This window comes from Trachemys scripta, chromosome 10, assembly GCF_013100865.1.
Source record: "Trachemys scripta elegans isolate TJP31775 chromosome 10, CAS_Tse_1.0, whole genome shotgun sequence".
Taxonomy (NCBI): Eukaryota; Metazoa; Chordata; order Testudines; family Emydidae; genus Trachemys; species Trachemys scripta.
Window position 1 is genome coordinate 30,363,609 of NC_048307.1, and position 13,848 is coordinate 30,377,456.

Here is a 13,848-nt window from a genome sequence, read left to right on the forward strand (position 1 = left end):
CTGCTTTTGCCCATGCTGCACCTTTTCTGAAGGTTGTGGACAGGTTCAGAGCTGTTAATTTAGCCTGTTCCAGGGAGCTCCCAATGCTCCATGCCCAACGTCTTAGAAGTTTGGTGACTCCTATGCATATGTTTCCCTTCCCCACATGCCAGCCATCTGGTTTCAGTCTGACTCTGAAATCCAGTGCAAGCAGCTTTTCACGCAGCATTTGCATCTTAGCCTGAACCAAGCCATTTAAAAAATCCTGACCCTGCCTCAGTGTGAAACCTCTCCTGACTCCTGCACCAGAGTGCCTAGGCTAAGCTTGCAAGCTCCTGGGCATGCCCCAAACTCCTAGAAAGATCTTGCGAGCTTGTCACTATTCAAGAAGCATGTGTTGATGAACTCTGAGCCATTGTCCCAGCCTTGGCTGTGTCTGAGAGGTTGCCAGGGCAGCTGGAAAGAGGCGCTTCTCTGTCCACATCCCCTCTTTCTCCCCGTGTGTACAACCCATCGTCTGGGAGGGAGCCAGATCTCACGCTACAACTGGATAACAGTGCAAAGGCTCAGGAGTAAAACTGCAAACGCTGCTCAGTCAACCCTGTCCCTTTCCCCTCTGCTGCAGCAAACAGCAAAAACTGTGCAAAGTAACTGGGGCCACCGCTGTCCTGTGGCATGATCCCTTTGCTGCGTGGCCAGTGGTGGTGCCACATTTGTGCGATGGCTGCTACTCTCTCTCCCTATTCTGTAACTGACCTATGCATCATTGTGGATAGAAGGCCAGTGTTTGTAGAATCAAATGTTCACTTGCTATGGCCTGGCATCCTGGGTATAAATTAAAGCTGGGGTGTCTTCTAATTCAGCGAAAGCAGGGCCTGTCTCTTTGAGTGTACGAAGTGGGGAAGGGAAGGATGGACCCGGGGTTAGGGTGCTAGCCCAGCAGTTGGCAGACTGGGATTCAATTTTGTGTGACTTCAGTCAAGTCCCTTGGCCCCTCTGTGACTCAGTTTCCCCATCTGTCGAATGGGGATAATAGTAGTGCCCTACTCACAGGGTAATACAGTAAAGATTGTGAGGGCTCAGATACTATGGTGAGGGGGGCATATTAGTGCCTTTGGTAGTCAGACACAGCACCTAGCACAATGCGACTGTATTGGAGGCGTCTCAGTACTACTGTAATACAAAGCAACAGAGGGTCCTGTGGCACCTTTAAGACTAACAGAACTATTGGAGCATAAGCTTTCGTGGGTAAGAACCTCACTTCTTCAGATGCAAGAGTCAGGTTGTGCTCTTGCATCTGAAGAAGTGAGGTTCTTACCCACGAAAGCTTATGCTCCCAATAGTTCTGTTAGTCTTAAAGGTGCCACGGGACCCTCTGTTGCTTTTTACAGATTCAGACTAACATGGCTACCCCTCTGATACTGTAATACAAGTAATATAAGCTCCTCCTGAATCCAATGGTGACACGTTGTAAAGGTTACAGGTGCATTCCTGTGTGCCATTGATGGGAAACCTTTATTGGTCCTACCAACAACCATCACAGCCCTTCTGCTGGTCTTAGAGTTAGAGGGGTCTGAGATTGGGGCAGAGTGCAGGAGGTGTGCTCTGTAGTCCGTCCTCTGGCCCCAGAGAAACTAAATGCTGCCTACGCCTCTGATTCCGCTTGGACTTGATGATAGTGTCCGGGACATTCGCCCTCCCCCTTTGTGTGTGTTACCATGGCACTTCCATTCTCCTTAATGTGATTGGAATGCTTAATCTGCGAACCCCCAGCTGTGGCTGTGTGGCCAGCTGGCCATGCGCCCTGGCAGGGCGAACTCATTCAGACCCTGACCTCCTTGTGTTTGTACAGCACCTAGCGCAGCAGGGCTCCAATCTTGGTTGGCAGCCCCTATGTGCTACCATAACACATGTAATAAACAAGTCAGGTTGTGCTTGCTACCCAGTAGCAATGGAAAGGCCCAGGTGAGAATACCAGTCTGCCATGTCGCTGCCAGGGCAATCCATACTGGGATCCTCCCAGGCTTCCACCAGCCCCCTTCCACCTGTTAACCCAGTCTGCTCCCCTCGCAGTAGCCAATCAGATTACACTGCTGACACCCCATTATCGCCGAGTTGCAAAGTGGGTTCCTGTGGCTTTTGCATCCCCTGGAGAATCCGCCCTTGAGCATCTCCTGCCCACCCTGTAACTGCTGCTGCACTCGGTGGGCTGGGCTGCTTGCACGTACTGTGGAGTCCTATCAGGATAATCATGCCAAATTCCAGCACTGCCTGCGTGTTGGAACAATGGTGTGCCGTCCACCCAAGCGCTTTGGGATGCAGCCTGTGGTGGGATCGTTGGAACTAAACTGAGCACAGCCCTAGTAAGTCATAGTGGGGAGAATGATCAAGGTTCTCCCATCTAATGCAGGAGCCGTGCACAACGGAAAGAGTTTATGGCAGGGCGTATTTTGGGCCCCTTTGTGGGGGTGGTGACAGAAGCAGAGCCTCGTGATTTGACGCAGTTCTTCTAACCCCAAGCCTCAGACCCCAACCTCTAGATTTACCGGCTAACTCCCTGCCGTTAGCTCCAGATATGTAAATACATGCTGGCCCCCAGAGACTGTCTCCAACTAGCCAGGCCCTGCAGAAAGCGTAAACGGGAGTTTCACTTCCTCAGCCATTCTTGCAAAATGAATGTTTTCAGACTCCTGAGCTGTGAGCTGGAGCAAGGCCTGAACCGGGGCAGTCTCTGACCCTCTGCACTTACAGGGCGCTTTGCGATGCCCCGTTCGTTCTAGCGTGCCAGTGGCAGGGCACGGTGCATGGAACTAGGAGGATCCTGCCAGACACCGCTGCTCTTCCTGTTTCTCTGGCTCGGGCTGAGCTCAGGTGGATTCCAAGCAGGCGGGAGACTGACAGAGCAAACACACAGGCTGCAGTCAGACCTGTACCCCCTTCAGGGTGGGTATCTCCTGGAAGCCTTCTGCAGCTTCGGCCTTCTCGTCAGGGGACTCTTTGCTGTACTGTCGGATCCCAGATGGTGCAGCACAGCCCCCTGCTCTGCCATCCTCTCCTTCGCTCTTGGAAGCATGGTAGATGGGGGGCAGCTGTACAGCTCCTGGAGGACAGACGGGGAAACTGCTGCAAAGCTGCAGAGGGGTCCAGGTCATGAGCTCATCAAGAGAAGTGCCCATGGAATTCCCTTCTCCAGTGGTGCTAGACCAGGGTGAATTTCACAACCCAGGCCAGGAGAATGGCTGTGACTTTGAGCTCCCTGTCCAGTCTGGAAGCCTGATGGCTTTCTTTATTTAGGGAACTGAAATATGTTTGCAGCTGAGCATGCTCTAGAACAGTGGTTCTCAACCTTTCCAGACTACTGTAGCCCTGAAGCCCAAGCCCAGGGCTAAAGCATGTGACTTAGCTTCGCGAGGCCCCGCGTGGTGTGGGGCCCGAACAATTGCCCTGCATGCCATCCCCTAATGCCAGCCCTGCATTTGCCACCCCCCTAAACCCATCCTATGACCCCCCCAGGTTGAGAAACGCTGATCTAGATGAGTTGAGTCCCCCCCCAGAAGACCTCTGCCTACCCCCAGAGATACGCGTGCCCCTGGGGAAGAAGCACTGCTCTAGAATTCTTATTAACTCATTGATTTTTGGGCCTGGGGGACGGCTCTAATGATTTTCAGATGATTTCTAACCTCAGCACATTTGTTTGTTTTCGTTTTTATCACTTGGTGAAGCCGCCAAGTATCTAACTCAGGAATCTCCTTCCCCTACCAGGGAGTAGCCCGGAGCCAGGGTGTATCAGTATGGAGGGGCAGCCAGTCCAGCCAGCGCCCGAGGAGACGCCCCGCAACACTAACCCAGCCAACGTGGGGCTGGAGCTCTTTGGCTACGTGGGCATCGAGGCGGTGCTGGATCAGATGAGGATCAAGACCATGAAAACAGGCTTTGAATTCAACCTCATGGTTGTAGGTGAGCTCTGGGTTTAACTGCCCTGGCGGACTGCTCCCCCTCTCCCTGGGCTTTGCAGAGGGATGCTGATGGGGGGGGCTGTGGTGGGAAAACCTGCACTGCTTGAGTTCCAGCTGGTGCTGTCACCTGGTGCCCAGCCAGGATCTAACACCATTGCTGTGCTCTGCGAACATGAACCATGGCTCTGTTCTCACTTTGGTCACATTAATCCCTGCTGCCAGGGGCCTGCGGTGGGAGGGAAGCACAGGCAGTTCACAGGTATTCCTGGCCTGTGTCACGTGGTGCCACGCAGCCCCCAGCTTACAGCAGCAGTTCTGATGATCCTGCGAAGCTGGCCAAGGGCAGAGAGGATGCCTGGGATGTGGTGTTAACACCTTCGCGGTAAATAAAGGGCCCTGGCCCAGCTCAGGTGCTTCCTCCTGGACTGAAGACTGCAGCTTTGCATGTAGCGGGGCGCTCATTCTTCTCTCTCTGCTGGGAGATGTGTACGTCCCTCGCGCCCGCCATCTGTGGGGGTCATTCTCTCGAGGGTCTCCTCTCTGCTGTCTCCCTCTTTCAACTGCTGGGATGTCGGGTGCTAGTTACCCTCTCCCTCTGCATCCATCACAGCATGACATTTTCTGTCCCTTTCCACTGAGCAGGGACACTTCCTACTAGTTCCTACCCCAGTCCAGGACTTCAGGGTTCCCAGACAGTAGCATAGCTAGTGGGGTGCAGGGGAAGCAGCCGCTTCCCCCGCCTTTCCAAAAGCGGCTGGAGGAGCAAGGTGGGGCGCAGGCTGGCAGCCCGCAGCGCGGCCGGCCGCCAGGGGGAGGCGGCGGGCGCAGCCAGAGGAGCGGGGGGACGCGGCATGTGGCCCGCAGTGCTGCCGACAGCCGCGGCCGGAGGAGCGAGGTGGGGCGCAGGCTGGCAGCCCGCAGTGTGGCCGGCAGCCATGGGGGGTGGCAGGCGCAGCCAGAGGAGCAAAGGGGGCCACAGGGGTGGCACAGCAGGGCCAGAGGAGCCATGGGGTGGGAGGGGTGGTGCGGCCAGAGGAGGAGCCAAGGGGCATGGCTGGAGGACCCAAGGGGGGGGGACGCCTTTTTTATGTTTGCTCCCCCTCCTCTTAGAAGTTGGCTACGCCACTGTTCCCAGAGCCTTTTCTGGACTCACTAGGCTGATAAAAACACCCAGCACTGTGCCAGGCCCTGCTCAGCTGTTGTCTCATTGTCAGCTGAGCCATGTTCATGTGGTTTTATTTCAGCTTGCATCGAAATTGGAAGGGGAGCAAAGACGTAGGAGAGGAATGATCAATTTTTTCAGAGACGCAGAGAAATTGGAGCTCAGAGGGCCGGGAGGGGAGAGGAACCTAGACACGGTGGCGGGGTGGTAGTAACCAGGTCGCAGCAGCCTTCCCAGGATAGCAAGTTATATTTGCATCTTGTTTCCTTAATACTGAGGTGGGGTTGGGGGGCAGGGCAGGAGTGGGGGAGAGCCGAGGGGGTGGGCTTGGGTAAAGTGCCCATGGGAAGGTGTCTATCTGGAGAGGAAAACCACGATGTGAAATGCTCGCTTTCACTCAGCCTGCCCCCCGCTTCCTTAAAGTGCGGCTCGCAGACAGAGAACCGAGAGGAAGCAAGCTGGGATTACTGAGTTACTATCTCAGCTCGGATTGTAACGAATGTGCACGTTGTGCTATGAACTGAATGCCCAGCTAGTGAGCTCCAGGGATACTGGCCCTTGTGCATGCACAGCGAGTCCTGTTCAGGCTGACACGGGGAGTTGCCCTGCCCGCTGGCGGTGCACAGTGTGGGGGGAGGCCAGTGAACTTGGGGACAGTAATGTGGTGGTGTCAGAATGAAAGAAGTCCCTGAAATCCTGCTGCCTAACTGCAAACCCAACGCGAGCACTGATGGCTTGGCCTGGTTGGCTCTGGTATCTCAAGGTTTGCTCTCTGCCTATGATAAGCCATGAAAAAGGGCAGCGAGAGTGGGCAGAGTGAAAGCAAATACCTAGCATGGGAAAGATGGCAGAGGGGTGGTCTGATCGGCTCTCTCCCATTTCCTGGATTATGAACTCTGCAGGGTGCAGGCTGTGCGGTTGTGTAGCACCTAGCCCAGAAGGCCTTTGGGTTCTTGTGCAATACAAATTAATAGCTTTGGGGAGCTTCTGGCCCAGCACCTGGCACTCCACTGATTTCAGCCTAGCTTTGACTTGACTTGCTGTAGCTCCATTGATTTCAGTGAGTCACTGTCACTTTACCCCGGCTGAGGATCTTGCCCTCTGTGAAGAGAACCCTGGGTGTGCTCCGCAGCTGGAAAAAACATGTCAAGAAAGAATCAGCCGGGGGAAGGGCTGGGATTGGTTAGATAACAGAAGTGTGTGCACGCAGCGGGAAGGGGAAGAAGGGCTGGGAACCTGAGCTACCGCTGGGAACCCGAAAACCAGTTCAAAGCGTTCTCAAAGCTACGAAATTCCATGCGGATTTCTTCTCCGGGAGAGAAGGGCACTTGTATGGAATTCCTGTGGTGCCTGCCTACTCGGAGAGAGACTGCCAGGGGCCAGAGGGGAAGCCAGAAGCATTCACATATCATGGGCTTAAACCAGGTCAGCGGGCTGCACTTTCCAAGGAGGCGTCTGGATGAAATGGAGCTGGGGATGAGCAGGCTGGGAGCCAGAACAGCTCTCTCTGGGCGGGGCGGAGGGAGCGTTACAGCTCGGAATGGATCCTAATAGCTGGGGGAGTGTGACCATCTGGTTAGAGAGATAGTGAGGCTGGAAATGAGAAGGAAGGGCCATGAATAGAGCAAGCAATGGGAGAGTCAGATCCCAGGATGGGCCCTGGGACACTGCATCAAGGATGGCTGTAGAAAGTCCAGCTGCGGGCTAACTGCAGCCTACACTGCTTGTCTTTAATCCAGAGCTGAGGTCTATAGAGAGTACTGGTCTGAGCGGGCATTGCTTCCTCAACCCACCTGGCTGTGCTGTATGCTAATTGGGAGTCTGGGCAGGCCACGCCTCTGGAGTAAACAGGGGTGGCTCTATGTTTTTTGCCGCCCCAAGCACGGCAGTCAGGCGGCCATCGGCGGCATGCCTGTGGGCAGTCCACGGTCACGTGGTGGGCAGTCCACGGTCACATACCCACCGCCAAATTGCCGCCAGAACCGCAGGACCGGCAGACCTCCTGCAGGCATGCTGCCGAAGGCCGCCTGACTGCCGCCCTCACAGCAACTGGCAGGCCACCCCCCGTGGCTTGCCGCCCCAGGCACGCACTTGCTACACTGGTGCCTGGAGCCACCCCTGGGAGTAAAGATGAGGCGCCTGCAACATGCTGTCATGGGAATGAGGTGCAGCCCTCACGCTCCCCGCAAGGTATCAGTTTGCCCCTCAGCTGGCCGAAGGTTGACTCTGACTTTAGGTGGGAGGACTAAAAGACTTCCCCGGCCAGGCGCTGAGCGTGCTTCCTCCCCTTCCCATCAGCGAGAGCATGTGGCACATGGCTGTGGTAATGTCGGGCCCAGACGATAGACTATTAATACTTAATATCTGTATTGTGCTAGCACTCTGAGGGCCTAGATTGGCCCTGTTGTGCTTGGCGCTAGATTTGAAGACCTGTGACAGGGAGAGGCGGAGTAGAAACAGGTCAGCCCCACATGCCAAAATCACGAGTCAGGCCTCGAAAATCATGAGATTTCAAAATAATACATTTAGGGAGGGTATTTGCCATCTGGCTTTTGAGCCTTTAGGGGTCACTTTTTCAAGCTTTTCTCTGCCGCCATGAGGTCTAGGAACTTAGTTTTTAATGACAGTTGGGATTCCCATATGATCACATGGCTCCAGGAGCTGGAGCTTTAAGAAAAATGAGACGTGATAAAATCATGTGTGTTGGCAACACAGGGCCATGGCTGTTGATTTTTGAGACCTGGGAGGAGGCAGAGGCAGTGACCGTAATCCACAGATGTGTGTACTCAGCACCCAAGTGAGACCAGTCGAGGGCCTGATAATTAGGATTCAGCAGAGCTAGTTTTGGACGAATGTGGGGAAATGCAGGGTGAAATCCAACTGGATAAAGCAACAGAATGGGGAGGACGTAGGGGAGATGAGGCCAGAGAATTGTGTTCAGATACAGTCTGTCAGTCCGTGGTATGGAAATGCTTTAAGATTCTAGAGTTTGGCACATGGAACAGTTGTTTGACAGCTTGTGACATCTGTATTTAAAGGGGAAAGAACATTAAAATGACCATACTTTAAAAAGTAAACCTCTTCACTTTGTTACTATTAACACCTTAAGATGATTCTAAGGGCAGCAATTGACATTGGTGAGCTCTCATCTGGAGTACTGTGTCCAGTTTTGGGCCCCACACTACAAGAAAGATGTGGAAAAATTGGAAAGAGTCCAGCGGAGGGCAACAAAATTGATTAGGGGGGTGGAGCACATGATTTATGAGGAGAGGCTGAGGGAACTGGGATTGTTTAGTCTGCAGAAGAGAAGAACGAGGAGGGATTTGATAGCTGCTTTCAACTACCTGAAAGGGGGTTCCAAAGAGGATGGATCTAGACTGTTCTCAGTGGTACCTGATGATAGAACAAGGAGTGACTGTCTCAAGTTGCAGTTGGGGAGGTTTAGGTTGGATATTAGGAAAAACTTTTTCACTAGGAGGGTGGTGAAGCACTGGAATGGGTTACCTAGGGAGGCGGTGGAATCTCCATCCTTAGAGGTTTTTAAGGTCAGGCTTGACAAAGCCCTGGCTGGGATGATTTAGTTGAGAATTGGTCCTGCTTTGAGCAGTGGGTTGGACTAGATGACCTCCTGAGGTCCCTTCCAACCCTGAGATTCTATGATTCTATGACAAACCGCTATATATTCTTCATATAGTTTCCTTCTTGCATTCTACTCACCTCTGACAATTGAACTAATCCATTTCACTCTCAGGCAGTGGGGAATGCAACGGGATGCTGCAGTATCTCTATAGGGCATGTTTAAATCCACCCCTAGCGTTTAATGAAAATATAACAACCACGGCGCAATTAGGTTTTATATCACCTTGTTTTTACAAAACCTAAACGTTGACCTGAGTGTCCCTTAAATTAACAGGGCCAGCTCCCCGGCTGGTGTAAATCAGCAGAGCTCCGTTGACTTTAGTGAAGCCACGTTAGCTTAACTCATCTGCTAAGCTGGCCCGAAATATCTGTTTTCATTGGAGTCTGAGTTTTGAAAATTTGTTCACACTAGGCCGGCCTTTTAATTTAAAACAACCTCTAGTGGGGGGCTACAATTAGTCAAATTCATCTAACTTTAAACTTACCATCAGCCCTCTTGGCTCTTTCATCTTGGCCTCATATTTCACTGATTGTTTTTCTCCAATGGCAGTTCTGGACTGCCTCCAGATCCAAACTTCCCCAAAGCTCTGAGGCATTTGGATCTAGAGTCTTGCTTTGCCCACAGTGCTGCCAACCTCTTGCAGTGCTTCGTTTCCATTCCCACCCCCAACATACCTAGAATCTTTTCTCTTGGCCCCGGCTTGGCACTGTACCTGGCCAAATCTTTATGGAGCTTTTTCTAAAGCCTTGGGTATGTGCTCTGTCCAGCAATAAATACTCCCAGATCAAGAGAAACAAGCCAACATGGAGATGTCAGAAAGTAATCCAGGGGAAGAATGATGGTTCTGTGGATCATAAACTATCAGCTAGAGTGGAGGATGGGGAAGATTACGGGATAATGGTTTTAAGAGAGCTAAGCAATGATAAGAAAAGCAGAGAGAGCCAAGCCCAAGGGAGTCAGATAAATCACTAAGGATTCCTCCAAGCACTGGAGGAGCTGAGGGGCAGGTGAAGGAGACAGTGATAACTTCAGGAGAATTTAACAGAATTTACTTTTTAGCAAAAAAGCTGGGCCCTACGCGGTGACCTCTGGGCCAGGCAGCGGAGAGCCTGCCGGGCAGGAAGAGTGAGAGAGAGACATGCTGCCTTAGGATCTCTGCATCCTAGTCACTGGAGGGGATAATATTGCTGGGCTTCATCTGATACTCTGGAGGGGGAGGGAAAGGGGGCCCACCGAGCCCACCTCCGCATTGAATCCCATGCATCTCAGAGACCCCCCCTCTGCAGGCCCAGGCCATGTTCCCTGCAGCGGGGAGGGGAGGGCGGAAGCAGATGCAGAGGACAGATCCCAAAGGAGCTGGAGAGTGAAATCGGAGCACTGAATGGAAAGGGGGTGGGGCACCCCGCCAGAGGAGAGGCAGGTTTGCACTCTCCTACACATCAAACAGCCCCTGCTCTTAGCCCCACCCCCACCCCCGGTCTGAGGGGCCCCAGGGCTATTGGAGGTGCCAGAAGAGGGAGAAATCTGCCCTCTCTCCCAGCGAGAGAGCACCCCCAGCTTCTAACCACGAGGGCTCTGTGGCCCGCAGCTGAATGGCGAGCCAGTGTGCATCTGCTAGCATGCCCTGGCTTGCCCAGGAGGGCAGCAGCATCAGGGCCCAGCAGGGTGTGTAGAGGGACCCAGGAGGCCAGGCCAGGCCAAGCCAGCCAATTGCAAATGGGAACATACAAGCTAAGGGCTTCCAGCTGTGTGCCGGGGCTCTGCACATCTGCTTCTCATCAGCCCGGGGAATTTTTCATATGGACAAATTTGACATTTTGATTTAAAAGGGAGAGGGAGGGAGATTGGAGTTGCCTGGGACAGGGAGAGGAAACCCCCTCCAGCCAGATAAACCCTTCCGCGGGAGAGCATAGCAGGCGGCAGAGCTCTCTCACCAGGCCCCATGGCTGTCCCATGACCACAGAGCTACTGCATAGCAAGGGTGGCTCCATGTCTGCTTCTCCTGGCCCAGTTGCCTGTGGCTGCTGCCTCCCCCTGGCAAAGGAAGGGGCATTTTCAAGTGAACTGCAGCTGGCCAGCTTCCAGCCCTGAGTATCTGCAGCCCCTCCCTCCCCCTCCACCCCCCCGAACCTCCTCTAATAAAACAAGCACCTCCAAGTTCCTGGGCACTGCGGAGTGCAGGACTCTTTAATTAAAGTGCTTTTGATGATGCCCAGAGCTGGAGAGCATGGCTGGGTTTCCTCTCTGCCTCTTTGCATCTTGCTGGGGGCCTCCTGTCAGCCCCAGACTTTCTGTGATGCTCCCAAAGGGCTGTTCCACTCTTTCTGCTGTGGTCAAACCCTTCACGGCTCACGCCCACACAGTGACGCTGGCCACACACAACAGTGGTGCCACTGAAACTGTTTTTCTGGTCCAGTCTCCCATGGGGAGTTGTGGGGGCAAACCACTTACTTAGTGTGGAGACAGCTGGACAAAGTGACAAGCAGAATTGCATGGCGGGGTTACTTGTGGTGGTGAGGGGATCGCTTGGCAGCCCAGAGGGTCCCTTCTGCTTCATGTCTTATGTTCCTAAGGTCGCATGCTTCAGGGTTGCAGCTGGCCACCTACCGGGGTCAGGAAGGGATCTTCCCCCTCATTGTATCTGTTTTTTGTTGGTTGTTTCTAACTCCTTCTTCTGAAACATCAGAGATGGCCACAGGTGGTGTGGTGAGCTTGGCAGTGACCTTGGGGGATTTCTGCCTTCCCCTGCAGTGTGGGGACAGGTTACTTGCCAGGAGTATCTGGGTCTAGCTCACTCCATCAATTCCCTGCCATTGCCCCAGGGGCCTCAGGCACTGCACCTCAGTCCCTCCTGTTCTCTGCCTGTGAGACACCATTGTTGAGCCTCCCAAGGGTCAGAGTGCCTTGGCCTCATTCCAGTTGTTGGGTTTTGCAGGCAGGTGCTGGGGGTTGGGGGTGGCCTATGGTAGCCAGGAGGTCAAACGAGGTGATCTGGTGGCCCCTTCTGGCCTTGGACTCTGTGGCTACGCTGGTCTCGTTAAAGTGGTGTCACCTGCCCGTGTGGGTGCAGTGATTGGATAAAGGTGCTGCCACCGGTGTGGCTGTTCCCCACCAGGAAGGGGAATAAGCTCTACAGGTGTAAGGCTCCTCTGATACGCACTAGTGGCTGTTCCGGCATAAAATCAACAGCTGTGTGGGGAGCAGGCTCCAGGCCCTGCCCCGCTCAGTGGCTTGCCTCTCCACCTCTCTCCCGTCCCTGGCTCCCTCTCTCCACAGAAGCCAGTCGAGAGCCATATATCGCAGCTGCCCCTCCTGCCTGCCAATCCGCCTCCCCGTGTCAGACCCACGCTAGCCTTCTCCCTGCCCAGCTCTGCTGCTGCTGCCCTTTCATTGCTGGGAAGCTGAGCCCCCTGTGCTCTGGTGCTGCCAGCGCGCACTGAAGCCTGCGTGTTTCGCCGCAGGCCCTGCCCCAGCAGCAGGGCGACCGGTGCCGCTGCTTGTCTGCCACGCTGCTGGGAGGGGCCCGGGCACAGTCAGACTGCTGGGGAATAACTCCCATTGACTGGAGATGCCACCTGCCCGTCTCCGGTGCTTGCTGCAGAGCTGTAATGCCTCTGAGGCTGGATTTAGGCTGAGTTATTCCTCTTGCCCCTCCCTCATTCACTTTCTCCCAGAGCCAGGCTTAGCGTGGCACCTCGGCCCGTGCCCGGCTAGCTCAGGAAGGGAGCTGAGGAGCCTTGCCAGATGAGCACGTGCCTTTCAGCCGTGGGGTAGGGATTAGTGAGTCGGGTGCCAGTGATATAGGCACATTGCTAGCGGGGCCCTTGGCAGGCAGGCACTGCCTTTGCCAGTGGTGTTGCACCCAGGCGCGGTATGGCCATAGGCTTCAGGCTTCGGTGCCGCTGCCTGCTGCCGGGAGCGAGCGAAGAGGCCAGCTCCCCCCCGAGAGGAAGCCAGGGGTGGGAGAAGAAGGGCAGCTTTGTTCTGGATCTGGGAATCCTGCGTCGGGCTGACCAGCGCGCTGCCTCCTGCAGAGGGAAGGGGACGTCCATCTCGCTCTCAGAGCCGGAGGCTGAATTTCCCCGTGGTTCGTGGTGATGTAAAACTGCCCCCCTCCCCCAGCTTTGTAAGCTTTGATCCCAACCCTTGAGTGGCACCCCCCTCTTCCCCAGTGGTGCTGCTGCGACCTCACCGAGGGCAGAGGTCAAGAGGCGACCTGCCCGGAGGAAGGTGATCTCCTCCTAGCACAGATCTGGGGCTGCGAAGTGGAGCTCAAAGCATTCTCAAGCCAGAAGTGCCTCAGGATACCAGTTTGGAGACAGGGGTTTCATTGCAAACTTGCCCTGTTTGCACTCGGCGGTGGAGCCGCTTTAGTGCTGAGAGACCTCGGATCACTGTTGAACCCAGCCACGTCGCACCTTACAAAATGGGATGACGATCTCACCCTCCCCCAAAACTGCCCCACTTTTGCGGAGGGGGGGTAGGAAGTTCAGTGTCCTCACAGGGTCTGACTTCCTTGCCTAGGTAGATAACCCAGCACTGTACATCCATCTTCAAGATCTCGCCATTTCCCTGCTGGCTTTGAGTTATTCACACAGAAATGAAGTGTTCCCCCAGGCCCCAATCTGAACTGGTGCTGTGAGTGCCACAGACCAGGCACAGCCAGTTCAGGGGACTGGCCAGCTGCATGGCCAGAGGTGGTGTCTTTGCAAAAAAAGCCTCCATGTCAGTGCAACCCAGGACCCTCAAATCTCAAGAACTGCCCTGCGTTAATGTAGGGTTACCATACGTCCTCTTTTTCCCGGACATGTCCAGCTTTTCGGCACTCAACCCCCCGTCCGGGGGGAATTGCCAAAAAGCCAAACATGTCCGGGAAAATGCCGGCCAGGCACTTCCCCTCCCGCGGCGGCTCTGCTCCTCCCCTGACTCTTCGGCTCTGTTTAAGAACCGAGCTGCCCGAGTGCTATGGGCTTCAGGCAGCCCCCTTGCCTCTGGACCCCAGCTGCCGGCCGGGCACTTCCCCTCCCACGGCGGCTCTGCTCCTCCCCTGACTCTTCGGCTCTGTTTAAGAGCCGAGCTACCCCAGCGCTACCGGCTTTGGGCAGCCCCCA

At 54.7% G+C, this 13,848-nt stretch overlaps 1 protein-coding gene across 5 annotated transcripts in view; it reads left to right on the forward strand.

Moving 5' to 3' along the window:
- SEPTIN12 (septin 12) overlaps positions 1–13,848 on the forward strand; it is a 212,521-nt gene that overhangs the window by 185,630 nt on the left and 13,043 nt on the right. For all 5 annotated transcript variants that reach the window (XM_034784641.1, XM_034784642.1, XM_034784643.1 and 2 more), the window contains one exon: positions 3,742–3,936. In XM_034784641.1, coding sequence (XP_034640532.1) covers positions 3,742–3,936 — 195 coding nt within the window. The remainder of the gene's footprint in view (positions 1–3,741; positions 3,937–13,848) is intronic.